This window comes from Rhodamnia argentea, chromosome 4, assembly GCF_020921035.1.
Source record: "Rhodamnia argentea isolate NSW1041297 chromosome 4, ASM2092103v1, whole genome shotgun sequence".
NCBI lineage: Eukaryota > Viridiplantae > Streptophyta > Magnoliopsida > Myrtales > Myrtaceae > Rhodamnia > Rhodamnia argentea.
This window is the reverse complement of record NC_063153.1, coordinates 21,645,626-21,672,631: the sequence shown is the minus strand read 5'-3', so window position 1 is coordinate 21,672,631 and position 27,006 is coordinate 21,645,626. Positions and strand designations below refer to the sequence as shown.

Sequence of the window (27,006 nt, the reverse complement as noted above, 5' to 3'; positions counted from 1 at the left end):
GATGGAGATGCGGGGTATCGAACCCCGTACCTCTCGCATGCAAAGCGAGCGCTCTACCATGTGAGCTACATCCCCAACGACTTGCCATCGCTTCCTAGTATTTAAATATAAACAGTTTTTCTGTGGTAGAGCCCGTGGCCCACTTAAGCTGGACTTGTTTTGTAATGTGCTTAACTTGTTGGTTTTTTTGACCGCTTCGAGTTTATTAGAATTTGCCAAAATATTTTGTGACGGCGGCTCGCGGAACATCCGGAAGAAGTAATCGATCGATCGAGCGGTTAATAGATTATCCAAGGAGTTCCGCTCCGCTTTCTCGGCCCGCGAAGTGCATTGTTGGAATTTTGATGATGCGATTGGAGATAAAGACCCGGAATAATCAGCAACACTTGAGCTCACAGTCGTGTCGGAGGATGAAAAGGGCTGCGAATCGGTCCCAGGGCCTCGCGATGCAAGGGAGACTTCTAGCGGAATAACGTGAAATTGGATGATCTTCATGGGGGCCGCAGTTTTCGTAGTTGGAGGTCGATCGATCTTTTTGTTGGTGGACTATAGGTATGGATGTCGCATACATGCACATTTGGCTAAAATTAAACGCGAAAAATGCCCGTCGTTTGTATCCTAATAATTAAAGACATAGTAAGAAGGGATGCTCGAAGAAAAATAGAGCTGATTATGTTCTTTAGGATTTTGTGCCGGAAGCTGGAGATGAGGAATATTGGGTGTAGAAAATAGAGAAGAAATTTAGTCCATTTATGTATCTAACCTAAATTCTTTGGGATAATTATCCAAAAAGCTCTAAACATATCATGCAAAGGCCAATTTAATTTTAAGCCTTTCAATCGTGTCAATTTCGTTCTAAAGTTTGATAATTTGCTAATTTAATCATAAAATGTTTAAATGTGCTAATTTAATCTTAAACCTTTCGAAGATTTGATGTTTTACTCCATAACATATTAGATGGATAAATGGCCGAAATGACTATACTGACGAATCGTAAAAAAGAATAGGACTAAATTTGGCAATTCGTTAAATATGTTTCGAATTAAATTGGCACAATTAAAATGTTTATGACTAAATTGACTGTCGTATAATAAGTTTAGGAATCTTTGGACGATTTTTCACAAAACGCAATGAGAGTGCGAACGTACATAAGTAAAATCCCTCCATAACATGCCGAATTCAACGTTTATGTGCAATGAGTGCTGCATGTGTGCAAATGATAGGAGAAAAAGGATTTTCAACAAATTATTATCTTTGGCTTTGTTTTTTTCATGCCGAAATTATTTTTATTCGGCTTTTGGAGGTAGGGGAGGGGAGGCAAAAATTCCAAGTCCGACGTGGACATGTACCGACAAAACACCGGGTGGGGCCCCCCACGCAAGAAGCGAAATCCGATTTAGAGACGGGGTGGGTGGGGATCGGGGCGACAGACAGACCACGTGGGCTGGTCTTCTTCTTCCGGGCCGTCTCGCCGCTGCGCTGACCGAGGGGAAGGGGCGCCTCCGCGGTGGAAAAGACCGAGATACCCCTCGGCCCTCACCTCTAAACCAAATGACAGAGACGTCGTGTCGGATGGACTTCGATTGCAACATCATTTCGTAGAAAAGCCGCAAAACGTGGCTGCATGCTCCATGCGATGTCTGGTTTGTCTTCTACGTCCGAGACAAAAAGCTTAGAGATGATGCCCTGAGGGGGCAATTTCAAAATATTGGTTCAAGCGCAAGTGGATATTAACCCAATTTTAGTCAAAATTCGCTGATGTGGACGCTGATTACCTCCGCTGGCCATTGATGAGGCTCGGCGATTGTTGGCGGAGGGAAAAGGCCAAAAAAGAAGAAGAGAAAATCAATCAAAAGTCCGGCATGGTCGACCCAATTGTGATCATTAGAAGTCGGGTGTTCCACATAGGACGGTCTGTATTCATGTCATCGATTTCTAACCACAATCAACCGAATGGACTCAGCAAAACGTGAAAAATTTCAAGGCTAGATTGGCAAAATTAAAAGGTTTAAGGTTGAAATGGTAAAAGAACAATAAGTTTAAAACTTTTTTGATAATTAAATTAAAAGTACCAACAAAATTAAAATCTCAAAAATAAAGAAACTTGCAAAAAGTATGTTCAGTCGTGTGGGGTTGGAAGAGTCTTGAAGTATACACAAATCTTAATTACGCCCCGCCAACTTATTTAAACTTTAGTCATGCGCACAACTTACGACCCCTATGGTAGTCTTGCACACGGTCGTGCAAAATAGTTTGCACTCTGAGATCGCGGATACTGGAAAACCGAGTAATCCCAAGCAATTGCTTAGGTCGTAAATGCGTCGTCATCTTCTCTCGAGGCCTAGGGACGAATCATCACACTTTGTGCTTTCTTTTGAGGCTGCCCCCAGAAGCACAGACCCACATGTCTTCCATAAAAACTAAATGAGTGTGCCACACCCGCCCGATGGAGATTACTCGAGCGCTCAAAGAATTTTGAGAACCCTATTTACGTGAGAAAGGAAAAATTAGAACATCGGGGTCTATGATACGGTCGAATCGATTGGTTCCATCACGATCTTAAAGGTAACCGTCACAAGTTAAAATTAGAGCCTAGAGTGTGATTTGTCGTACGCCAGCAAGTGACTGAAATGATGAATTGATAGCTCTTTTTCAAACTTCATGATGCTAACGGATTGAAGCGTAATTCGGAGAAAAGATTCGTGTAGTTGTCCTTATGATTGAAAAGGCAATGGACGTTAATGTCAACAATTACAATTAAGCAAACGTTGATAGAGCTACATAAACATGTCCGGTCCATATCGGTTTGCTGGAATCGGACGAAAAAAAATATTGCTGTCGGCTTTTGTGTTCCAAAACATATCTTCTTACATAGAGTTAGACCCTCTTCGGTTGGAGGGAAGAGATATACTCAGTTAATAATAAGTAAGTGTAATTATTATTGCGAAAAATTAACGATTCGAATAAGTATTTTTTTTTTCTAAAAATGATCGTTTGTATTACTTACAAATCTGAATAAAATGGTTAGATATGAATTATTATTAGTCGTTAATGAATATATTTTTCATTAACCATAAAAATATTTTTCATTTATTCAAATTTATAAATGACACAAACAGCCACTCTCAAAATAATATTTTCTGGATTATTTATTTTTCGCGAAACAAACGGGATCTATATGTTAACTAGTTCTAATACTTCCATTCTATGGGAAAGTATAATAGTTGGTATTTTTTGCTCATAAAAGGCAAATACATGGAATTATGAAATTAACTCTATCTTCGACCGAAGATAGCGCATACCTATTTCTTTTGGATCGAAGAAAGATCACTCGAACATGATTATGACTAGGTTTGGTAAAGCCGCTCAACGCTAATCGAGCGTTCACACGAAATCCCGCCCGATGACCGTGTCCCCACACGACGGGAATAGCTAAGGAAGGAACGCAACTCGGTCATTGAGTCAAGACGGGTCAAACCGAAAATGCACTTGAAAAGCCACCCTCGTCGGAGGAGGAGCGACCGGTGAGGGCACTGCCCAAACATAAACGTGCGCAAGGGATCGACATTATAGCCGGGTGTTACGGCACAAGTTCATGTCTTTCATGTACGATTTTAATAGCTCTCTGCCACCCAATCAGTAGGGTTAGGGCGACGTTTCCACTTTTCTTTTCTTATCCTTCTTACTTTAGAAGCACAAAATTTTTAGAAGGGTGTCAATGGCAGCTTGGAAACGCGTCGGGGTTGCAAAAGTTTGTGTATTTAATAGCTCTCTGCCTCTCTATCTCCTTGTCTTCCAAATCAACAACTACTATGATAAAAATAAATAAAAATTGGAAGTCTTCGAACACAAATCGCCACGAGAAAGATCAAGCTCCTTCTGAAACCGACAAGGCCATTGCTCCGGCATCTCCACCCACCTCATCATTAGCACAGTATCGCACCTTCTAAACACATTTTCTTGACCATCCCCGCCGGAAAGCAACTCGAAACTCCATTTTTCTATCCACCGCGTTCTTGTCCCCATTGCGTACTTTTTTTTTTTGGCTGTAGTCGTTGGTCGCCCGCGAGAAGATGCCTTCGATGTCGAAGCTTTTCGAAACATCGGTGACGAATTAAGGTCGCGGTCGCGGTCTTGCATAGATGGTCCGATGAATCGGCCGTGTAGAAACGACGGAATCGAACGGGTCGCTTTGGGTAGTTCATGGTTCGTGGATGACAGCGGATCCATCCCCAGCGACGTAGGCGCAAAATGGAAAGCTTTTGCTTCAATACCAACCACACATGGGAATCTACTTGAATTCTTTCTTTTGCTTTAAATCGCACGATACCGACTAGGGTTTTAACCATAATTTTTTTTTTAGTGATTGTGAGAGTAATTAGTGGGTTATAGATTCTTGGAGGAGTGAACTCACGGTAATTTTTAATTATTTGTTATTTCTTTTTGTGGTCCCGAACAGGCCATTAATCTCATGGTGGATCAAAGACAGTCGTATAATTTCTCTGTAAGTAAAGATTAAATCTTTCTTCCCCAGGCAATCCCAGTCCCTCCAGCTATCAAGGACCATGTGTATCGTAAATCGCGTATTCCGTTTATGATCTTCCGTTAGTCGGGCAAATTGCAAAGTACAAAAGGTTGTATGCATCGATCGAAGATCTTTATCGGGTTCATCTTAGGTCCGATAGTCCGTCGGATTCGTGTAAACTTTACCGTTGTCGTCGTTTTTGTTTTTTCAAGTATGAGGATGCCATGACACATGATGCGCTACTTGCTAAGTCGCCCGCCGTCGTAGATTACGGCTCGCGGTAAAATGATTGTGCGTCTCATGTATATCGACTTGTTCACACTCTTTTATGACGAGATAAATTATGATTTTACGTGTTATGGCACGAGTATTTTACTTAGGGACGATCGATTCCAGGGTGGATAGGTTCTAAACCTAGAACCGGGAACCTACCCTCTTGTAATCGGTTCTCAATTTTTGAAATCTGGAACCCACCTTGTTTTACCCGAAACCTATTTGGAACCTACCTTACTCGAGAGCCCATTTTTCTTTTGTTCCTTTTTATGGTTTTCTTTTTTTCAGCAAAATAAAATAAGTAGCAATGAAACGATTCAAAGTAAAATATGAATAACAAAATCACTATTTGCCAAAAGCAACATTCTCTAAGAGAAAAGGCGAAGGAGTGCTAACAAGTTGCTAAGTGGTGAATGCTAAAGTTAGATTTTATGTGAAAAACACATTAGGGTTTGGCTTTATAAGTCGTGAAGCTGGTTCCGAAATCGGTTTCATAACCGATTCAATTCCTGGGTGGATAATCACTTAGAACCAGGAACTTGTCCTGTTCCAACCGGTTTCGAAAATCTGGAACCTGTTCCCAGACCTAAAAACATGTGGTCTGGTCCGGTTCTCGGGTAAAACCGGTCCGGTCACACACTCCTAATTTTACTGATGGAGCACGAGTTTCGCGTGATTTGTGACCTCGGGGTCTTACTTTGCCCACATTTTGAGCGAAATAGGGACTCCGCGTGCGATTAAATCACGAATGCGAAATAAACATCACCTTGAATATAACTTAACAAGAGTACAATTACATATTAATCGCAATGAATCATCTCCTCACCAGCCATCCGGAATCTGAGATTAGCCGGAGTAAAAATAGGTTAATCCTGGCTCGCTGAGTTCACAAGCAACTCGCGAGCGGGTACGTTTCTCTATCAGTGTCTTAGTAAAACTTCTACACCCAGCTAATCACGTTATTACCCTCGAAAATAATATACAGGTGCATTATACGACGTCGTGTAGGGACCGACTCGGAAGGTGGCAGTGTCTGGACTCAGCAAGCGTAGAACTCGACGAGCTCGTCCATGGACTCGGGCTGAGGGTCGGCGTTCTCGAGCATCCACAGCAGGTGCTCAAACAGGACCACCTCGCAGGCTACGCTGACGGCCGTCTCGTCGGGGGCGCAGTCGGCTCCGGAGGAGGAGGAGGACCGCTCGACGAGCTCGCGGAAGAGGGGGTGGCGGAGGACAGCGGAGCGGATGAGGTAGCGGCGCCGGGACTTGCCGACGTAGACGGGGTGGAGGCCGGAAGGGGAGATGGCGGGGGAGGCGTCGCCGTCGTCGGAGACGGCAGAGATGTTGCTGCGGGGGCCGGAGGCGGCGCGGCTGCTGCCGCGGCCGAAGGAGTTCCACTTCTTGAGGACGGACTTGAGCTTGGTGAGCTTGCCACCTTTGGCCATGGATAGAGATTGGAGAGAGAGAGAGATGGGTTTTGGAGGGGGTGAGAGAGCAGGGTAGGTTCGAATATAAAGAGAGGGATCGAGGTGGGGAGATGTGTGTTGGTGCAAATAGTTTTTGGTGGGTCCCAATGGCACTCCCACGTCAGAGGGTCCCACACAAGTTTTTCTGAAGACAAACTGCCAAGACGGCAACTTTTTCTTTTTCCACCTTTTTTTTCCCTCCCTTTTTGGTGAATTAATTTCGCATACTATTATAAATAAGCTCGTTTTTACATGAGTAGATCACACCTAAATTCCCTTCATTGCTCACTCGCTCGAACTCGAATACGACATCATGGTCAGGATTTTCGAATTCGACAGATCGTTGCATTCCCTCTGTAATTCTTCGCACCAATTTACGGACTTAAAGATAATGTTTGTAACCAATTTCCCAAATAAAATTTCTTTAGTCAAAATTCTTACGTCAAGTTACATTGACACATTATCACATTCCTATAGATCCGCCGTCCCGTTATACCCTTAACCCTACAATTGCGATTCCAATGAACTAGTTCTTTTTTCTTTTTTACTTGGTGTTTCCAAAGTATATCCGCTCCGTCAACATAAATATGTGGCTCTGCATAAGCTGCAGCAAATTGCAATGCCACACGAATTTAAATAACAAATTCCCTCACTCAATTCTAAAGTCTTGAGATATATATATATATATATATATATATGTAGTGTTTTGCATTAGTGGCACGAGACGCTGAAAAGGACATTTGTCGCCCAAAGGGTAGGATTGACAATTTTGTCCATATTAGGCCTCCCACGTTCATGTACCCACCAGAAAGTTGGTGGTCACCAAAAGCGTGATGAGGAATCATCTCCTGGAAAATAACCCAAAAAAAAAAAAAAAACCCACCCATTTTTTAAAAAAAATTTATTCAACATTTTTTGCCCGCTATTTTATTCAATTGAAAAAAAAAAAAATTGCTGCCGATAGCGACGGGCATGTGCGTAGGTCTCTCTAGCTTATTATCCAATTACCCCCTTTTCTTGCAATTTCTTTATCGGGGGGCTAATGTAGTTTTTTAGATTATGTTGCTGCTATAGTTCTGACCGAATATAAAGTTAAAAGTTAATTTTATTAGCGGAGGCGAAAAGGGTTGTACGTGATTATTAATGTTTTTGTCTTGTATTGCTTCTAGAAATGTCAAATGCGACCAACCGGTGCTAACCACCTTGATTCGAAATAATTAGGGGGAGGATGGCGACAGTGTATCAATGAGTTCAATATGCGGGTCAATCAATTTCTTACCACTGTGGTAATCTAGTGGCATAGGGCTTACTCCTAAGCATTTTGGGGCCTTTCAATCACACCGATCGAATCGTTCAATCGCTCTCTGATCTCATAAAGCCTTGATTCGTCTGCGGCGTATATTCGATCGTGCCATGGAGTAAGATAACCCCGGCTCTAATTCCACTAGCACAGGCGATGGTGACAGGGTTCGGTTAAAATGAGGAGTCGTGACTCAAACCGAACATTCCATTACGAGCGTTGAAATTCTTATGGTAATAACCTGGGAGGTCGTTGGATCCGCCATTCCCACCCGTCTGTCCATAGAAAAAAATAGAGTAACCCATTTTGCCCAAATGAAGAGTCCGATTTCACGTTCCAGATTATGTAGGGTAGGTCTTAGGTATCAAAAATCGGGAAATCGGTTCCGACGGATGAGTTTCAGGTTACTATATTTCTCTCAATCTTGACAAGCGAGTAAATTAATTTTAAAACGAAGATCCTCTCAAATTCGGCATTAGCCCTTAACCTGATCACGTGTGTTGTTACTCCAAATAAAATGTAATAATGCACCTGACCCCATGCTTCATAGAAAATCACACATCAGACCCTATTCCAAAAATCTCAATCTTTCCATACATGCGTGCACATCGGATTGTGCTCAATTTTGATTGTTTAGCGAAAGTTGTGCTTTGTTCCCGTGTTCAATTTACAATGTGATTTCATGAAATTTATGTGCAACCATCCACGTTAATCGGATTAGATCTACTTTGTTTTCTCGTTCATTTTACAATATAATTCCGTGAAATGTTACGCACAATCCTCCATGTTAATCGACCGGATCTCGTGGGTATCTCATAATCCGATGATCGTGAATTTCATCGTTTCACAAAATCTATTTCTCTTGCCTCGACATAATGCTAATCGATCGGTTGTGCTAGTTACACGTCCACATCTACGTAAACGAAAAAATAACAAACGACACAAACGGGCCTTGAACTTTCGCTCGAAGCAGTAATGTGGTCTCCGAATATTAGCCCAATATGCAATGTCTTTTCCGAACTCTTAATTCATTTAATGTGATCTCCGAACTTTTCACAAAAGTTCAACTCAGGCGATGGACTGGATAGACAGAAATTCTTGGATGGAGACGCGATGTGGAGGTGACGAGGGGTGGGCATGTGACGCACACATGGACGCAGCCATGTTTCATGTATTTAACAACGTGCAATGTATCTGTTCTTCCCATAGCACGTGTCCTGCCCCATAGCATTCCCATGTGAGCCGTGCAAAACGGTCCAAAGATCGAACGCCGATAATCATTTTTCTCCTGCTTCTTAAGTCTCAACTGGGACATGGGATGTTGCCGTGGCGTGTTCATTTCTGCTACAAAAGCTTTATAATAATTGGGTTTAACGTTGTACAAAATTCTCTTTATAGGCTTGATATACGTGTCGCATTACATGCACATAGCAAAGATGCCAAAAAGGGAAAAAAACAAGGAAAGAAAGAAAACTAAAGAAAAACATTTAGAAACTTTTCCTCGTAAAATTAATCGAAAGTGTTGGAAATTTAGATAATGTTGTTGTTATATACCGAGAGCCGAACCGGCAAATAATATCAAGTAACAAGTGAATTTTGTCTTAGAATTCTGACAAGATGACAATATGACAAGATAACGGTAAAATACTAGGCATAAGATTTGATATGGGTCCCACAATGATTGCTAAATATTTTTTGCTATCTATGATACTTGCGATTGAGATTGCACCATTATACTATTGTATTGCCGGCTTCTTAAATACATTTGTTTTGCTTTCAAAATTTTCTTTTAAACCATCCACATATAACTTTAATGAAAATGGCCCAATAAAGTTGGTAAAAAAAAAAACAGTTAAAAATAAATTAAATACCCATTCTCGCCTCAAAACTATACTTAGTGAAAATCATCGATTGTCTTTGCATGGCAGGAACCAACTTCATCCTTGTCTCGTCTTCTCTTATCTTGGTTTTAAAGTATCGGAAGAACGGCAAGATTTTCATTCGTCTTCCGTGCATGAAAGCTAGTTAATTTATCGGAGATCCTCCGACCAGCGTGGTAGCCACACACGATGATCGTCCTAACCATTGAGGGGCCAATACCCAAAAAAAAAAATTAAATTTTAGCATCTGTTTCAATTATATCCAAAAAATTTTTGCCTTATAAAAAATCACAAACCTTTACTTTTATTCCAATTCTACCGACCTAATTAAAAAAAAAAACTCAACTTTAGCATATGTCATAATTATATCCAATTTTTTTATTTCATAAAAATTCCAAAATTTTACTTTTGTCCTATTTCTACCACCGTTAGTCTTCCATTCGTAATCATCTTTAGTTAATCCTACGTTGCATTTTCACATCGCTAATGATTTACATTTCAACAAAGGCGACATAGAAAAACCTCACAATTTCTCTTTTATTGTCTGCTTTCCCCGGGTATTGTAGAGAGATATAAAGCCACTCAAGACGGCGCGTTTCGAATTCTCCCGAAGACTCAACAACCCAATGAATGGTTAGACATAGAGATCTAATTAGTTGGATGAGCGATCTCAAATCTCGTCATATCTAACCTGCTGTTTTGAATTTTGAAGAATCGTTAGTAAATTCGGTGAGAAAATTCGAGTCACGTAGGGTTAACTAATGGTGATGATGGACGGAGGGCTAACGGTGGTAGAATCGATGCAAAAGTAAAAGTTTGAGATTTTTTATAAGACGAAAATAAGTTTTGGATATAATTGGGACATATGTTAAAGTTGATGTTTTTTTGGGTCTTAGGCCTATAGAATTTGGACAAACGTAAAAGTTAGGAATGTTTTATGAGACAAAAAAAGTTTTGGATATGATTTGAATAGATGCTAAACGTGGGGTTGAGCCGGTAGAATTTGAACCAAAGTAAAAATTAGGATTTTTTATAAGATAATTTTTTTTTATACCAATTGGGACATATGTTAAAATTGAGTTTTTTTTTTTTTTTCAACCCAACCATTGAGTGGGCCGAAAATGCTTTGTCAATTTTGTACTAAAATAAATCAAATGAATCAGAACAAATCTCTGCTCGACAGGCGGCGCTCTGTTTCCTCGGCCTCATAGTGATGATTTTCTTCTAAATTGGAAAAAGGAATTTAATTTAAAAAAGGTAGAACCCTCGATTAAATTCCTCCATTAGAAAATTAACCCTTCTCAGATGTGATGTCAAGGGGACCGGCTTGGCCTGCGGGGGTCGAGAGACGAGACAGTCCAGATGCCTTCGGGATCTCATCTCTGTCCAAATCATGCTGTCGCCCAGGATTTGTCAAAATCGAGGAACAGTCCCCGATCCGGAAACGATCCCATCACGTGCGAGATCCGTGCGTGCGTCGGTCGGAGTTACCTTGAACAGCTCCGGCAAGTGTTAGTCTTAATTCGCGCTTGATTAGCATCGTGGCCGCCGATTGAACATCGATATACGAACGCATGTACATTGTTAAATTGGGTAATAAAAAAAAAAAATGAGATCGAGACGGGTCGATCCGAGATTCGTCGGGATTGCGCGCATGTGGCTTTTGTCGTCGGAGGTGAGAGAGTTGTTCCGAACCTGGGGGACACGCGAGGGTCAAAATGGTTTTCTTCCCAATGTTGCAGGGCTAAAGCTTTTTTATTTTACGCCGAGGTCGCGTCGGGTCTTCTGCCATGGGGATCGGTCAAATTCTGGGGACGATTGACGATCCCACGTGAAGAGTTGGTTTGCTCTATTAGGGTGAAATCTGAACACACTTGTGGCTGTGGGAATATAACCTTTTCTCGGGGAAAGATTTGATGGTGTCTTTTTTCTTTATTATTATTAAGATGTGCGAAATTGACTCTTTGAAGAATCTTAACTCGATAATGATTTAGCCTATCCCGATCGACTTATGGCGCGCATGATAATACTTCTAGAAATGAATTTCTGCTCCGAAAGTGCTTACGGAGCAAAAATCCGTTTGATAATGCAACTTCCGGACCAGAAATTCGTTTGATTACGCAACGTTACGTTTCTACTTGTGAAGCAAATTTCTACTTTTAAAGTTATTTTTGAGCCAATTCCAAAAGTTAAAAAAAAATTACTTCCCTTTTAGAAGTAGAAATCTCTCAAAATCAATATTTCTCTCATTTCGACCTCTTTTCATTTTTAGCATCTCTCTCTCCCAACCACGCTTCCACCATCGCCGCCCACCGCCGACCTTCGCCGCTCTGCGACCCCCACTAGCAGCCACCCCTAGCCGACCACCGCCGATCGCCACCCATCGCCCACTGCCGACCTTTGCCCGCCGCCACAGCCTCGCCATCGCTAGCGGCCCATCGTCACAACCACTGTTGCCACCCACCGCTACCCCCTGCCAACAACCATTGACCTCTGCTGGCCGCTATAGGCCTCGTCAATCGCCGCCATCGCCAGCTGCCGACCACTGCTATACCACTGTCCCACACTAACCACCGCCGCCGCCGCCGAGTCACTGTCTCCGGCCATCGGAGTAAAAAAAATAACTAATAAATTTTTATTTTTAAAAAGTAAATATTTTTTTTTATAGAAATTTAAAAAATTAAAAACGAAGTAGAAAGTTTTTGGCCGCCGACAATAATTTTACGTAGAAGATTTTGTACTAATAATATTCCAGGAACAAAAAATTTCAACTCTTACCAAATGAATTTCTCTGATCAGAAATTAACTTTTGGAGCAGAACTAGAAAAATCAACTTCTGCTTCTAAGTATAAAGAGAAAAATCAACTTCTAATAGAAGTTAATTTCTGAAATAGAAGTATAACCATGCATGCCCTTAGTTATTCTCATCGAGATATCGGACTTCTCCGGTCGCGGATCATTGCGATCATGACAAATGGGTCTTGTGTGAGTTTACGAGCATTGGCGAACATAGACAACACAGAAAAATTGCAAAATGGCCTCCAAAAAAGTAAAACAGAGAGAGATGCTAGACAGACTTGCATGTCGAATGATGTGATTGACAGAACTGGTCGCGATGCATGAAAAGAACTTGCTCGTCTTTTTCCTTCTCCGGAAAGTGAAGATCGGGTTCGCGGAGTCCATGAATGGGTTTGTGACTTTTTGATGGGGGTTGGGCTTGATTGTTGGATCGGGTGCATGGAGAGGATGGGCCATGGCCATCAAAAGCCGTTGCTTTGGCTTAGCTTCCAAGCGCTCCATGAAGTAGGCCACGTCCATATTCATATTCATCGTCTCGCCGTTCGCCTTAGAAACTAGGGTTGTGATTCGGTCTTGGTCCAATTCGGGAATCGAAATGAATCGGTCGGCTATGGGCGGCTCTCGAGGAGTTCGGACTGGCTTCAAGATTTTTTATTTTTATTTTTTAAGTTTTATTTCGAAGCAAACTCTAATTAGTAATTTTTTCCCCTTTTCATCCTACAAAACACCCACTTGTGTAGGGAATAGAAAAAATAAAAAAAGAAAAAGAAGAAGAAATCATTGGTTGGTTTTAGGACCTACCTTGGTACCAAGTCGGTCCGATCCGGTTTCAAAATCTGGCGAGCCTGTTTCAGATTTCACAAATTGAGGGCCGATCTTGTATGGTCCAATTTCAGGATGAAAGTCAATTACTCATGTTAAAATTTGGATGAGAACGTGTAACACGTGCTAACCGATCTATATTTTCGATAAAGCAATAGAACAGGAGGATGAAATCAGGCAGCGAATGAACGGACGGAGAACATAGAAATCGCAACTTGTCACGGAACATTCAAATCGATCTATAATCACTCCACTTGTGGCTTTCGCCAACTCTAATGATTAAACGTGACGTGTCGTTTTTTGCAGTCTCATTGAATGCGGGTCATTAACGCGGGTCGAACTCTCAGACGTGGCGGCACCGGCCGTTCATCGCCAGAAGTACCGGGGTCCGGTGGGACCACGGTCCGCTTTGCTTTATCAAAGATTCGATCCCGTCCGCAAATGGACCTCGCTTTTTGTATTTTGAGCCTGCGACGTCGAACGCTCCACGTGGCGGGATTGGCTCGCGCATCGTTCTGGGGTACCGCGAATTCTGCATTGGATCAATCGTTGTCTCCCATTAATTTTTAGTATTTTAAATTTTATTGGTCCACGTCTCGGTTTGTTCTGGACTGGGAGAAAATGCTAGGCCTTTCCAGTGCTTCCACGCCTCACAAATTGGAGGCCCCCACCCGGTGGGCTCCACCACGTCCCCACCGAAAACCGTTGCTTCCGCACACATCACGGCCTCCCCAGTCCCCACCCGCACCACCGCCGTCTTCTCCGCCACCCTTCCGCGACTCTCTCTCTCTCTCTCTCTCCCTCTCAAAATCCGCCGCCTCGAGCTTCAAGCTTCTACACTCCACCATTCACTCGTCGCGCACGCGACCAGCTTTTGACTTCCCCGATGAACCACCTCCGCTCCCCGACCGCCCGTCCACCGCCCGCCACCGCCCTCCTCTGCCCCAAGCACCCCTTCCGAGTCCGCGAGTTCCGCGTCTACAAGCGTCGCAAGCTCAAGCCAGCCAGCCGCCGCCACCTGCCCCTCAGGGCCCAGCTCGGTGATTTCCATCTTCCCTTCGACGACCTTCTCCACGGCCTCGTGTCTCGGCTCTCTCCCGAGGTCCTCCTCCCCGGCGCCTTCGGCTTCGCCTCCGGCACCGCCTTCTCCATCGCTCGGCGGAAGGCCGGGCGGAGCAAGCGGGACCGGCGGTGCTCCGACGTCGGCGAGTGGATTCTCTTCTCCAGTCCGACGCCGTTCAACCGCTTCGTGCTGTTGAGGTGCCCGTCGATATCGTTCCAGGGGAGCGAGCTGCTGGAGGACGTGAATGAGAAGTTGGTGAAGGAGGATCGGCATTTCGTGAGGCTCGATAGCGGGAGGATGCAGGTGAGGGAAGGTGACGGTGCGCTGGAGGAGAAATTGGAGTATCAGAGAGTCTGCGTCGGGGCGGCAGACGGAGGTGTGATTTCGATCGATTGGCCGGCGAATTTGGATTTGAGGGAAGAGCATGGGTTGGATTCAACGCTGTTGCTGGTGCCAGGGACGGCGGAGGGGAGTATGGATGAGAATGTGAGGGCGTTTGTTTGTGAGGCGCTGCGGCATGGGTTTTTTCCGGTTGTGATGAACCCAAGGGGATGCGCTGGTTCGCCCCTTACGACGGCGAGGTAAGGCATTTCCTTGTTTCTTGGTAGATTGGGTTGATGTTGTTAGTTGGTTTGTTACTTTAGAGGAGATTGTTCTTTTGAATCTGCTAGACACATTTTGTATTGGTGTGAATAAAATAGTTTCCTATTGAGGACTATGAATATGCACTCAGTGTACGTAAGGAATCCATAGAATCACGTGGCGGACACTGGCATTTAGGATCTATTCGTGCCCATTTCCATGGTAGAATCTTGAGATAAGTTTCCTGGGTGAAGATGCTTAAGAGTTATAGCTACTTTGTCCGTTTTCAAGCAAAAGCAAGCTGATAGTAGGAACTCCTGTATACTTTTATTTTATGTAGGTTATTCACAGCTGCTGACAGCGATGATATCTGCACAGCTGTTCAGTTTATCAGTAAGGCGAGGCCTTGGACAACATTGATGGGGGTTGGGTGGGGTTTCGGGGCAAATATGCTGACAAAGTACCTCGCTGAGGTTGGGGAGAGGACACCTCTGGCAGCAGCAACATGCATAAACAACCCTTTTGATTTGGAGGAAGTGACAAGGTCCTCATCACATCATGTTGGCACGGATGAGAATCTCACCAGTGGGCTAGTAGACATTCTGCGTAGCAATAAGGTATCTCCGAGTCCCCACATTCTTCATCTTGGATGAGAGAGCTGCTATTTGCTGCAAATGCAATTCAAGTGATGTGACTTCTTCTGCAAGTTAGTTCTTTGCTATGAATAATTAACTGAATGGCGGTTTCATCCTTATCAGGAGCTCTTCCAAGGGAGAGCAAAAGGATTTAATGTGGAAAAGGCTTTGGTAGCAAAATCTGTGCGAGAATTTGAGAAAGCAATATCTATGGTATCTTATGGTTTTGAAGCAATAGAAGATTTTTATTCAAAGTCAAGCACACGAGACTCAGTAGGAAGCATGAAGATTCCCGTTCTCTTTATGCAGGTGCAGATCATTCTCTGTTAGCTCTTCTTTTAATTGAATGTGGAATTTTGACCCCGCACATTTGCGAAAGGGATAACCTTGCTCTGATACCATGTCAGAAAGTCCAACCCATAAGCTTAAGCTGATAGGTGGAGGAAAACCACATGAATATAAAAAGCATTTAGGACCCATTGTCAACCGATGTACTACTACTACTACTACTACTACTACTATAATAATAATAATAATAATAATAATAATAATAATAATAGAGAATAGTTTCTAAGTAATTTCTTTGAATGTGCCAAGTCACAGCCTTTTGGTTCCATAACCATCATATAACTTTCATTTGAAGGTTTTGGTGGACAATTTCACATGTTTTGGTCGAATGATATGTCCTTTGCTTTTGCTGCATGGTTGTCAGAAGAACTAGGTAGTGCTTACTGTCATTGAATTTGTTTATGTGACAGCTATAGTTGCTCACATGTCCAGTAAAATAGAGTTCATGGCACCACTATTGGCAACGACCCTGTTACATCTCATCAAATGTCTGTGCCTCACATTGATGTGTATGTGATGGTTAATTGATGTGAAACTGCAAAGAATCCTTATATAATGTTGTTAGAGTTTTGGTTCTTCTTTGTTAATGCAATTTGATTACAATGTTGGCATTGCTCTCCCTGCTCCCCCAAGAAGCGGGAATTGTAGAAAACTCTAATGATTTCAGATGTTTATCAGAGTGATGATGGAGAAGTGCCCCTTTTCTCTGTTCCACGCAGTAAGATAGCAGAAAATCCTTACACAAGCCTATTATTGTGTTCTTGTCTGCCATCTAGTGCTGCTGCTGACAGCAGATCTGCTCTATCTTGGTGCCGGCATCTTACAATCGAGGTAAAACCTCAGAATGAGAGAGATTTAAATTCATTTTGTTTGCTATGTTATTTAGAGAAGCCCTCTTGTTAATTGTGAGATTAATGTTGTATCTGATTTGGCTATACTTGTTTATTTTTCCTGATTTGTTAAGTGCGAAATTTGTCAATGTTGCTTTTATGACTGTATCTCGTCTTTTTCCTGAGATTGTTTTCTTCATATATGCCTGACAATAAGGTATTCAGAACCTATCAGAGTGTTTTGATTTGCCTATGCATAGAAATTGGGGTAAAGCAGTTTCTTAACTATGTGATAGGTATCTGACCCCAAAAAAAAAAAAAAAAACTGTGCGATAGGTAATAAGGTCCATTTTTTGAGATTGAGTTTTTTTAGCACTATTACTTTATTGCAAGAAAGGTTTCAAGTTCAGAGGTCTCTTTTTAAGCTCTTGTGATAGGTAATTAGTCTTTCATTTCACTGGAGCTTATGGGTTTAGGTTTGCAACAGGATGTACCTGTGGCCTCTACCTCCCTATATGAATTTCATTGTTTTGGGTTTACAATGGGGTAGTTCTCTGTCTGGCATAGTGTGCATTGATTGAGTTCTCTTTGTTCTTCCTTGCTTGTGGTCATTATGGTTTTAAAAATTTGAAGTGGAGAATTTTTCCTGGGATAAGTACTAGAGGTGAGGTTTTGTTGTTTAGATGGTCCTATGGATTGTTGCCTTCGGAGAGTGCTGGACAGCTCTTCGGTAGTTCTGATGAACTTTGAAGCCCACCCACAACTCCCATCCTCTTCTTTTTACCATCATGTAGAACCTTCAAAAGGACCCTCCTGCTTAGGCTCGGTCAAAATGCCACTTGAGATCGACTGGGGAGACGGGCCCTACTCAATCATCTGGGGGGAAAGCATTTCAGACATGTGGGAGGCTCTTCTGCCACTCCAAAAAATGATCTTCCTGATCTCGGTAAACTTTACAAGTGTGCTGAAGCCATCTTTGAGATGAAGGGAAAAAAATTGTAATGTTCGAATCAGTTCTGGTGGGGGTCGGTTATTGGATGGTGTGCCGGTTTTAAGAAATCAAAGAGTAGGTGCAGTATATTCAATGACTAAAACTCAACAACATTCTTCCTAATCTCTAGGGACAAGCTGGGGTACTTGAATTAGCAACCGACTCAAGCATGGTCCCAGCGTCTGGGGTTTCTTCCATGGATTAAGTAAGGTTATTCGGTTCCATCGGAATTCATATGTAGGTGGGCCTTGATTATACAAAACGGAATATCTACTCAAAATTCCCGTACGTATTGTGATCACAGATAAAGTAGAGTTTCTGGATATGGATCAGCCCCTATTCGTAAGGCAAGGTCTATATATGCCCTGATATAGACTTGGGGTCCACTTCGCCAGCTTGGTCTAGTATCTATCTATAAATAGGAATATCAGTGCAATTACTTAGTTATTCAACAATGGTAAGGTTGGCAATCACGTTAGTTTTTGGCTGGCTAGTCGCATCTTGCGCTACTTTGAGGATTTCTGCTAATGAGTACCCACCCTTGATGACACGCGACTTGTCCTCCTTTGTTAGGTGGGAACAGAGTATTCCCCAGCCCTTTACTACATCTCATGCCGCATTGACAACCCTAAGTCGGGGATGGAGGGAGAATCCTAAGCTTTTTGTTGAGCAGCGTTAGATCCACCTTCCCTACGATGATTTTTTTTTTCTTCGTATTTTAGTAAAGTCTGCTCTTCTTATACGGGGATGGTAATGTTGTTTTCGACTTGCCCATGTGTTTTGCATTTAAATATCTTGTCAGTAACCATCACTAAACTATTTGTCCAACATTTTCTTCTCTGAAGCATCTGAAAAGTGACCTACTTTGCAGATTATACTCTCAATTGTTGGTTGTAGTCTCTGGTATGCCATGATTAGTACTTTTGTCGGTACATTACTTGTTCAATGCTAAGTCTCATTCTTTTCTTCTTTCCTTCTTGTAAGTAATGGCATTCCCAATATTCTTGAATAAGTTTGAGCCTGTGATTTCTCAAGTCAAAATTTTCCACATGGTTCATGCAGTGGCTTGCGGCAGTGGAACTTGGGCTTCTGAAGGGTCGTCATCCTCTCTTGTCAGATATAGATGTGACCATAAACCCCTCAAAAGGCTTTCCTCTTGCGGAAGGGAAAACATCCAACAAGAGTGACAAAGTTAGCAAGTACTTTGAATTTACCAGAACAAATGGTTCAAATGGACATGCAATTGGTCCTAGAGATAAGATGCTTGAAGATTTTGGTGCTGGTTATGGCAATTTTCAATCTAGGCAGAGCCCCAGAAGAGAGTTAGACGGTGCTATGCATCAGAGCAGCACTCTTGATGGAGAGCTGGTCAAGGAGGAAGATTCTTCAACAGTTACAGAAAAAGGACAGGTGCTACAGTCAGCACAAGTAGTTATGAATATGCTTGATGTAACTATGCCTGGTATTCTAGCAGAAGAGGAGAAGAAGAAGGTAATGTTTAAGAGTCTGTTAGTTATCTTTAATTTGCTATTGTGGATCTGAAACTATGTAGTTATCTGGAAGACTTGTGGCTTAGCTCCAGATATGACACCCAGATAAGCATGCAGCGATCTTTTAAGTGGACATGATGGTTGCCCATCAAGTCTCCGAGTAGTGAAATTTAAGTATGCCTCTTGATGAAAGTGGAGATGGAAACTATTTTTCTTTGTTTAGGACGATGGATTTAGCTTTCTTGATCTATAACATTCCAAATGCAACAGTAGTAGTGCTTTTTTTTGGTGCTGATTTTTGGTTTGCATTATGCCAAATGATGATAGGATCTTTCAGTTTCTTTTTTGCAAATTTTCATCCAAACTGATTAATGTGTGTTACAAATTGAACTGGTCCTTTTTGTGCCAGAAAATGCTAAAATTCTGGTTATATGATCTAATAATTCTATTCATCCGCATTTATTTACTAGGAGCTGTCTCAAACTGTTCACATGATTACCTCTCTGTCGATTTATCCTTTGATCTAAAATGTCTAGGTCCTTACTGCCGTCAATCAAGGGGAGACTCTCATGAAGGCTTTGCAGGATGCTGTGCCAGAAGATGTTCGGGATAAGCTCACAACTGCTGTATCTGGAATTGTGCATACTCAAGGTTCTAACTTGAAACTGGATGGGATCCTTGACATCGGTAGCATTCCCAGTTTTTCATCTGGCATGAAGTCCCAGATTCAAGAAACTGAGAGTGGAATCTCAATTAAAGATGGCCTACATAAGGATACCTATTCTTCAGATCAAATGCATAAAAGTGATAACTTGGCCTTGGGAAATGCTTCTGATGACAATCAGCTGCAAAAAGAAAACCCTGCTACCTTAGAAGCAGAACATCACTCAACAGATAGATCAGTGAGCGTTAATGAAGATGATATCCAGAAAGATGCCAGGGACTTGGGTGATAATCATGATAATGCTGAATCTTTGAAAAATCCTAGAACAGATGACAAGAGTGTGGTTGCTGATTTGGCAACAAATGAGGAGTTTAACAGCCAGAAAAATGAAGAGAAGAGTGGGGACTCTTTAGCTGAACCAAGAAAGATAACATCAGCGAACAAGGCAGAAGAATTTCAATCGCCCTCTGGATCCCCTTCTGAGACCCAACAAATAGAAAATGATGATAGTGATCCTCAGAAAAGAGAAAATAAGAGCTTGCAGCCTGTTATGGAACAGAATAAGTCCAGCATTACCGGTTCCAGTTCCTCCACCTTCTCAGTTTCGGAAGCGCTAGATGCCTTAACAGGGATGGATGATTCCACCCAAGTGGCTGTCAACAGTGTTTTTGGTGTTTTGGAGGAAATGATTACTCAGTTGGAAGAGAGTTCAGATAGGAAAAATGAAGAGAACGACAAGGTTGGGGACGGCGAACTCGATTCGTTGTCCTCGAAACATGATCATGTCCATGAGAAGGCAACTGAACAGAAAAATGTAGATGCATGCAATCGCCAAGAGAAGACTGTTGCACAAAATAATGGAAAGAATGAATTTGAGGCTGAGAAGCCAGCTCAAGTGTTTGTAGATAGTAACCGGCTTTCTGAAGGAGAGGGCATATCTGACAACATAGATAAGCAGATTGGAAAAAGTCACGGTCAATTAGTCAACAGAAAACTTGTAGATAGTAGTCCGGAGCTTAGACGTGTAAATAATATTCCTTTGTACCCAAGACCCAATGCATACGGAGATTTTCTTCATGATGCATATTTTCGCAGCTATCTTCTTTCTAAGTACCCAACCAAGTCACTTGATAAGGATGCAACTACGGCCCTATTACTTGACTATATCCCAGAAGAGGGCCAATGGAAACTCTTGGAACAACCAGGAAGCAATGGATATTCTGCTGTTTTACTCACTAAGAAGAGACATCTTAATAATGAACTCCTTTGTTCGGGAGAAGAAAAGGGAACTATCGAACCCTCCTACACAATACTCGACACTGAAAAACAGAATCCAATTCAAGAAAACGAAATGATTGACAGGATGGATAAAAAGGCTGGTATTGATGATACTAGATCAACTGAGCTGATGGATTTTGTTAGAAAGATTATCCTTGATTGTTTGCAGGTTGAAGTTGATCGCAAGCACAACTTAGAAGATATGGAGGAATTGGAATCCAGTCTTGCCAGAGATTTTGATCATGTTGCTGATGCTGTGTGTCTAGTCGTTGACCATGAAAAGGAGCACGTTTTAGACTTGGAAACAAGAAAACATAGCATTGGTCAAGGTTCATTGAAGTTGGGCAGCCTTCAAGGAGAGCAAATAATTACTGCGATATCATCTGCTGTCCAGGAAACAAATTATTTGAGAAGAGTACTTCCAGTAGGTGTTATCGTAGGCTCTTGCCTAGCAGCTTTGAGAAAGTCTTTTGATGTGGCAACAACACAGGATAATGTCGAAATGAACACTGACCTTAGTCAAGCTCAAAAACTTGGGAATGTTACTCACGATGATTTTGATGAGAAAGACGTAATTCAATCACAAAAATTTGCAGAGATCAGTAGTACCAAGCTCAGCGCTACTGGTATTGATGAATCAGCCTTTAAGAAATTTGATCAAGATGCTCCGAGTGCTTCACTATGCAAAGGAGAGAGAGATAATGATGGGAAGAATGGGAACAACAACAAAGCTATGGCTGGCATGGTTGCTGCTGCTGCTCTGGGAACATCTGCTTTATTGGTGCAACATGTAATCCCTAATCCTTTGGTTAGTCCTTTGTTAATATTGTCCAGTTTTTTACATGGCAGCAATAATCCTTACTCTGCCTATCAATCTGGTTGTACTACCATGGCTTACTGCACTTTTTTGGCTGTAGATCTCCTATTGGCACATATCGCTTTTGATAGTTATTTTGCTCAATCGTTCTCTTAATTTGACAGCATGTCTGTCTACCATTCCACGTTTTCATTGTTCACTATGACAAATAACAGGATTGAAACAAGAGAAATTTCTTAAGCATCTCGTAGTGTGGAAGTGGTAGTATGAGATATTTTGCGTTACTTTGTTGTGCAAGGATGATGCTTTTTGTTGGTGCAGGAATTGGACAATTGCGACAGCATTGGAGATGGAGGAGCGCAGAAAAAGGAACTCGACAAACTTGATGATGCATCATCAGGAAAAGACGAGAATAACATAGTCACAAGCCTTGCAGAAAAAGCGATGTCTGTGGCTGGTCCTGTAGTTCCTACAAAAGATGGTGAAGTTGATCAAGAAAGGTGTTTTGTTATAGCATTTAACCTTTACCTTACTTCTTAGTCATTTTCCAATTAATATGTTAGCATTGTTGTCTTTTCTTTAGCTATATATACTAAACGTTTCTGGTTATGATTCCAGGCTGGTAGCTATGCTGGCGGATTTGGGTCAGAGGGGTGGAATGCTGAAGCTGGTTGGTAAAATTGCCTTGCTTTGGGGTGGCTTACGTGGTGCTATGAGTTTGACTGATAAACTCATATTGTTTCTGCGTATAGCGGAAAGACCACTATTTCAGAGGTAACAAGAGATCACCACCAAAATAATTAAAACTTCTTTTTTCAGATTTAATTGTCACTTAAATCATATGGTGTTGCTTATAAATTTTGCAAATTGTTGTGAAATTATTGTGGGACAAGATCAGCAAGAATGCCATAATTTTCGTGCGGCGCACACTTGAGTGTGATAACTTCTTTTTTTGCTTATTTAAATGCCATAAATTTTAAAAAATGATCATTTAAATGCCATTGGCGATTTGCCCCACCGGAAATCCAACGAGGAAGCCGGAAAAGCTGACGAGGACGCCATAAATCTGACATGGGCATTTTTTTTTAATTTTTTAATTTTTTTCCTTTTTTTTCTATGCCGACAAGGGTCACCGGCGACTCTTGTTGGCTTCAAAGGAATTGCCTAGTTTGGGCGAGGGCCGCCTTGCCCTCGGCTAGTGGGAAGGCCTTCGCCCGGTTTGGGCAAGGTCGCCGCGGCCGGCGAGGGTTGCTCGGTGACCTTCGCCTGCCCAAAAAACAAAAAACAAAAAACAAAGAAAATAAAAAGGAAAACAATGAGGAAAAAATGAAAAAATCAAAATAATATTAAAAATTCATGTGGCACTTTTATTTATTTTAAAAAATTCCTCGTCTAATGAAAATTAAGTAGAAAATCCGCATAAGTCGGTTTGCTGGAAATAGCACTCAAATGATCGATTTTACTCCGATGTGACATTTAAGTGAGCGAAAAAAAAATAATGGCACTCAAGTAAACACAAGACGAAAGTTATGGCGATCCTGCCGTTCTTGTCCCAATTATTGTCTATAAAAATATCAAAACTACCAGGACCTATGTCAAAATTCTTTAATTTAAATAAGCAAAAGGAAACATTTTAGTATTTTAAAATTGTTTATTTTCGTGTTCTTTTTTTTTATTATTCAAAATTTTTTCCATAAACAAAAAGCTCTTTCCGCGGCAAAGCATGGGTTCTTGTCCAGTTGAAATTAAAGTTGGGTGTGGCGGTGTTTCTTATCCATAAAAACTGATTTGTTGTCTGACAGGCAAAATAATCCATAGAACTTAGTCACATCCTCACCTTGTTTCCCATCTTGAACAGCTCCAGATAGATTTTTCGAGTAAGAGGTCTGTATTTTTTGACGCAAGGGTAACGAATGTGAAGGAATCATCAGATAATCTTCTCTGACCTGGAACAGATTTGCACATGACATGTGAAATCTTAGAACTCTTTCGAAAACACACGTTCTTCGTATCACTTTTTCTAGTTCCAGTAGTTTGAATAGGCTCCCAAGCCTATTATGCAATTTGCTATATATTCTGAACATTTTCTGCTGGGATATTCTTAGGATTGTGGGGTTCGTTGCCATGGTTCTTGTTCTCTGGTCGCCTGTTGTCGTTCCACTGTTTCCAACACTCGTGCGGAGCTGGATGTCGCATAGCTCCTCTGGAATTGCTGATTTTGCTTGCATTATTGGCCTTTACATTGCTGTTACGATACTTGTTATGTTATGGGGCAAGAGGATCCGTGGGCATGAATATCCCCTTAAGCAATATGGGCTGGATTTGATGTCAATGCAGAAGGTATGGATTCAATCAAGTTCATACGTTTGACAAATATAGACTGGATGTTAGTCAGGTGCATTACTTGTGCATTGCATGTCACATACCTTTGTCCCACTCCTGCACCTCTGTCTCTGTCTCTGTGGGTGCTTGTGGGATTCAGATATTCTCTATTTGTAGGGGAGGCGGCTCTTGCTACACACGCATTGTACTCTTTGTAGGTAAATATACTGAACAGGCATTGGCATCCAGTAATCTACTTCTTCAATTTATCAACTTTCAGAATAGTACTAGAAGTGATTTGTAGTAGTACATCTGGTGTTCTCATATATAAGCTGGAAATCTTTGTGGAACTTACTGATCATGGATCTTTTTAGAGCAACTAAAGAAGTTATCTAGTAATATCGTGAATTTCAAGATTCTTCAACAAAGCCATGTTCTATTTCTCACCTACGCAAAAATTTTAACCAAAACATTGCTTCCGCATCTAATTAAAATTTCAGGACCATGTCATAGGTTTATGTAGATGTAGTTGCAAAATATTTCTTGCATGGAGTCAAATTGAGCTTGATTGAGAGCTATCTGTAAAATGCTTGATGGAATCAGGAAATCTATACAATTAAAATGTTCAAGCGAGATTGAAAATAGCATCATTGATTTGACTTAGTGACTAAACGTTTACGATTCTGGTCCAGCAAATGCTTAGTACAATGTAAGAAGTTCTCTATTAGCTTGTTTTGCCTTTTTGTTGGAAAAGCGTCTGTTTATTGCTTTTTGTGGAGAGCAAACTGCAAAGCATTTCAATGCAAAATGTAGGCAATACCAGATGTTGAATAGATACAAACTGTAAAACAGATGCTTTTAAAAGGGAAATGAACATGAACAAAAACTACGCTGACAAGATGATTAGTGAGAGAACCAAATCTGAAAATAGTGTTTGCATGTGTGTGTGTGTGAGCGAGAGAGAGAGAGAGAGAGAACAGGGACAAAAGACAAAAGTGTAAACGCCACAATAAAAGCCATTAGACATATTTTAACAGTCACTAAACATTAGATTTGGCTTGCGTATGATTCGAAGCAAATTGTAATGAACTCAAGCTCCGTTTGAAAATCTAATGCAGCAAGTAGAACGTCACGAGCTTGAATAATATGGTCCAAGCAAGGCCAGCTGTTTGGTTTCGTTTTATTTGCCTTTAATACTGACCTGTGATTTATTGCAGTTCGTTCTCTTTATAAAATTCTTATGTGGTTCCGCACCGGCTTTAATTCATCATAGTTGCCATGCATGAGATGTTTCCGAGGGATTTCTTCTTCATGAGCTCATTTCAGCTTTTTGTTTGCAGATCCAAGCTTTTTTGAGGGGTTTGGTTGGGGGAATTTTGCTTGTTTTATCCATACAGTATGTTAATTCGTTATTAGGCTGCGTGAGTTTTTCTTGCCCTCCAAGTCTTCATTCATCGTCTTTAGATGCCATGACAAGGCTCAAGTCGTATGGGCAAATGCTCATCTTGGTCGGTCGAGGTGCTGTTACAGCAATTTCTGTTGCCGTTGTGGAAGAGTTGCTTTTCAGATCATGGTTAATTGAAGAAGTTACTGCTGATCTTGGATATCATCAGGGAGTTATTCTGTCGGGGCTTGCGTTCTCCCTGTTCCAGAGGTACATTGCTAAATTTAAGTCACGTTCCAACTCCTTTAACTCCGTTTTGTCCTTGGATTTTCTCATTAAGTTTTTCTGTTCTTCATTTGTTGCGGGAATATGTCTATGGGGGCCAGGAAAAACATGTTACTCGATATATGACAAGTAAATCTGTACTTGGTGACCACCCTTTTTATATTCTGAAGTACTTATGCAACACTGCCAACCTGTCCTTACTGAAATCTTGGTTCTGGATTGAACGTGTGTGGCAAATTTTTCGTTTTTTTACCAAGAGGAGTTTTCATAATAAACATTCTGACGATGAAGGCAAACCTATGACTGGCCAAACTTGCCATCTGGAAAGGCTTAGATCTGTTACTCGTGTCACCTTCTTTACCATCTACAATGAGGGCGAGGTCCTTTCTTCAAAGCTTGATCTCTATGCATGCCTCAACTGTTTCGCCCTTTTTCTTTTTGGTTAATGCATCTACTTTGAACCTGGTTCATCTTTCTGTCATGCACTTGATCAATTTGCTTCTGACCCTGATCCTCCCCTTGAGTCAAAACTATGACACTTTACTTATCCGCCGAATTTCAGGTCTCCATGGGCGATACCTGGGCTGTGGCTCTTATCACTATGCTTGTCTGGGCTTCGACATATCAGTGAAGGAAGCCTTGCTGTTCCAATCGGGCTCCGAGCCGGGATAATAGTCTCAAGTTACACTCTCCAATCAGGTGGCTTTTTGGTCCACAACCCCAACTTCCCGCTTTGGATAACTGGGACTCATCCTTTCCAACCATTTAGCGGGATAGTTGGCCTTACGTTCTCTTTGGTGTTGGCAATTATGCTCTATCCAAGAGAAGCCGCCATGAACAAGGAACTTATAAGGTCTATGCGGGAGTAGCTACCTGACTAGTGGGTGGGATGCACAATTTGGAGGGCATAATAGGACTCTCTGCATTCTGGGTAGACGCATCGATAGTCACGGGAGTTTGTTTTAGCCTCGGCCGGTTTTTTATCTTCTTTTACTCAAGGTGGTGTAGATAAAAATAGAATACGTCAGAACAGAAGGCAATTTTGACAGGGTGTGTTGTGTCGATGCAGATGTAAATAACGGAATCACATGAAATTGTACAGTATGAGCTCTCTCCACGTCCTGTTCTTTTGTATATATCGTCCTCTCTCTATACGTCGGATGTGTACAGCTGACCAGAACAGTACATACAGCCTATTCGGATAGACAAGTTTTCCTTCTGATTTTGTTGAAGTGGACTTACTTTGCACTTCT

The 27,006-nt window shown here is 41.7% G+C and overlaps 2 protein-coding genes and 1 non-coding gene across 4 annotated transcripts; 1 reads left to right on the top strand and 2 right to left on the bottom strand.

The window, feature by feature from the left end:
• Positions 1–2: 2 nt before the first annotated feature.
• TRNAA-UGC lies at positions 3–75 on the bottom strand. The gene has a single exon. It is a non-coding gene; the product is annotated as a tRNA-Ala (tRNA).
• A 5,503-nt stretch (positions 76–5,578) lies between these two features.
• On the bottom strand, positions 5,579–25,054 carry LOC115741054 (auxin-responsive protein SAUR78). Its single transcript, XM_030674760.2, has 2 exons — positions 25,045–25,054; positions 5,579–6,268 (listed from the first exon to the last, which is right to left on the bottom strand). The coding sequence occupies exon 2, from the start codon at positions 6,240–6,242 to the stop codon at positions 5,838–5,840; it is 405 nt and encodes a 134-aa protein (XP_030530620.1). The 5' UTR covers positions 6,243–6,268; positions 25,045–25,054; the 3' UTR covers positions 5,579–5,837.
• On the top strand, positions 13,808–26,985 carry LOC115740979. 2 transcript variants are annotated; one of them, XM_030674659.2, is made up of 11 exons: positions 13,810–14,708; positions 15,050–15,326; positions 15,468–15,653; positions 16,371–16,523; positions 18,576–19,004; positions 19,540–21,735; positions 22,084–22,262; positions 22,381–22,536; positions 23,868–24,102; positions 25,425–25,738; positions 26,316–26,985. In XM_030674659.2, the coding sequence occupies exons 1-11, from the start codon at positions 13,951–13,953 to the stop codon at positions 26,620–26,622; spliced, it is 5,190 nt and encodes a 1,729-aa protein (XP_030530519.2). In that variant the 5' UTR covers positions 13,810–13,950; the 3' UTR covers positions 26,623–26,985. The 2 variants fall into 2 exon arrangements, with proteins under 2 accessions (XP_048133158.1, XP_030530519.2); XM_048277201.1 differs by lacking the exons at positions 23,868–24,102; positions 25,425–25,738; positions 26,316–26,985 and adding an exon at positions 23,565–23,626 and having other exon boundaries at positions 13,808–14,708.
• Positions 26,986–27,006: the final 21 nt, after the last annotated feature.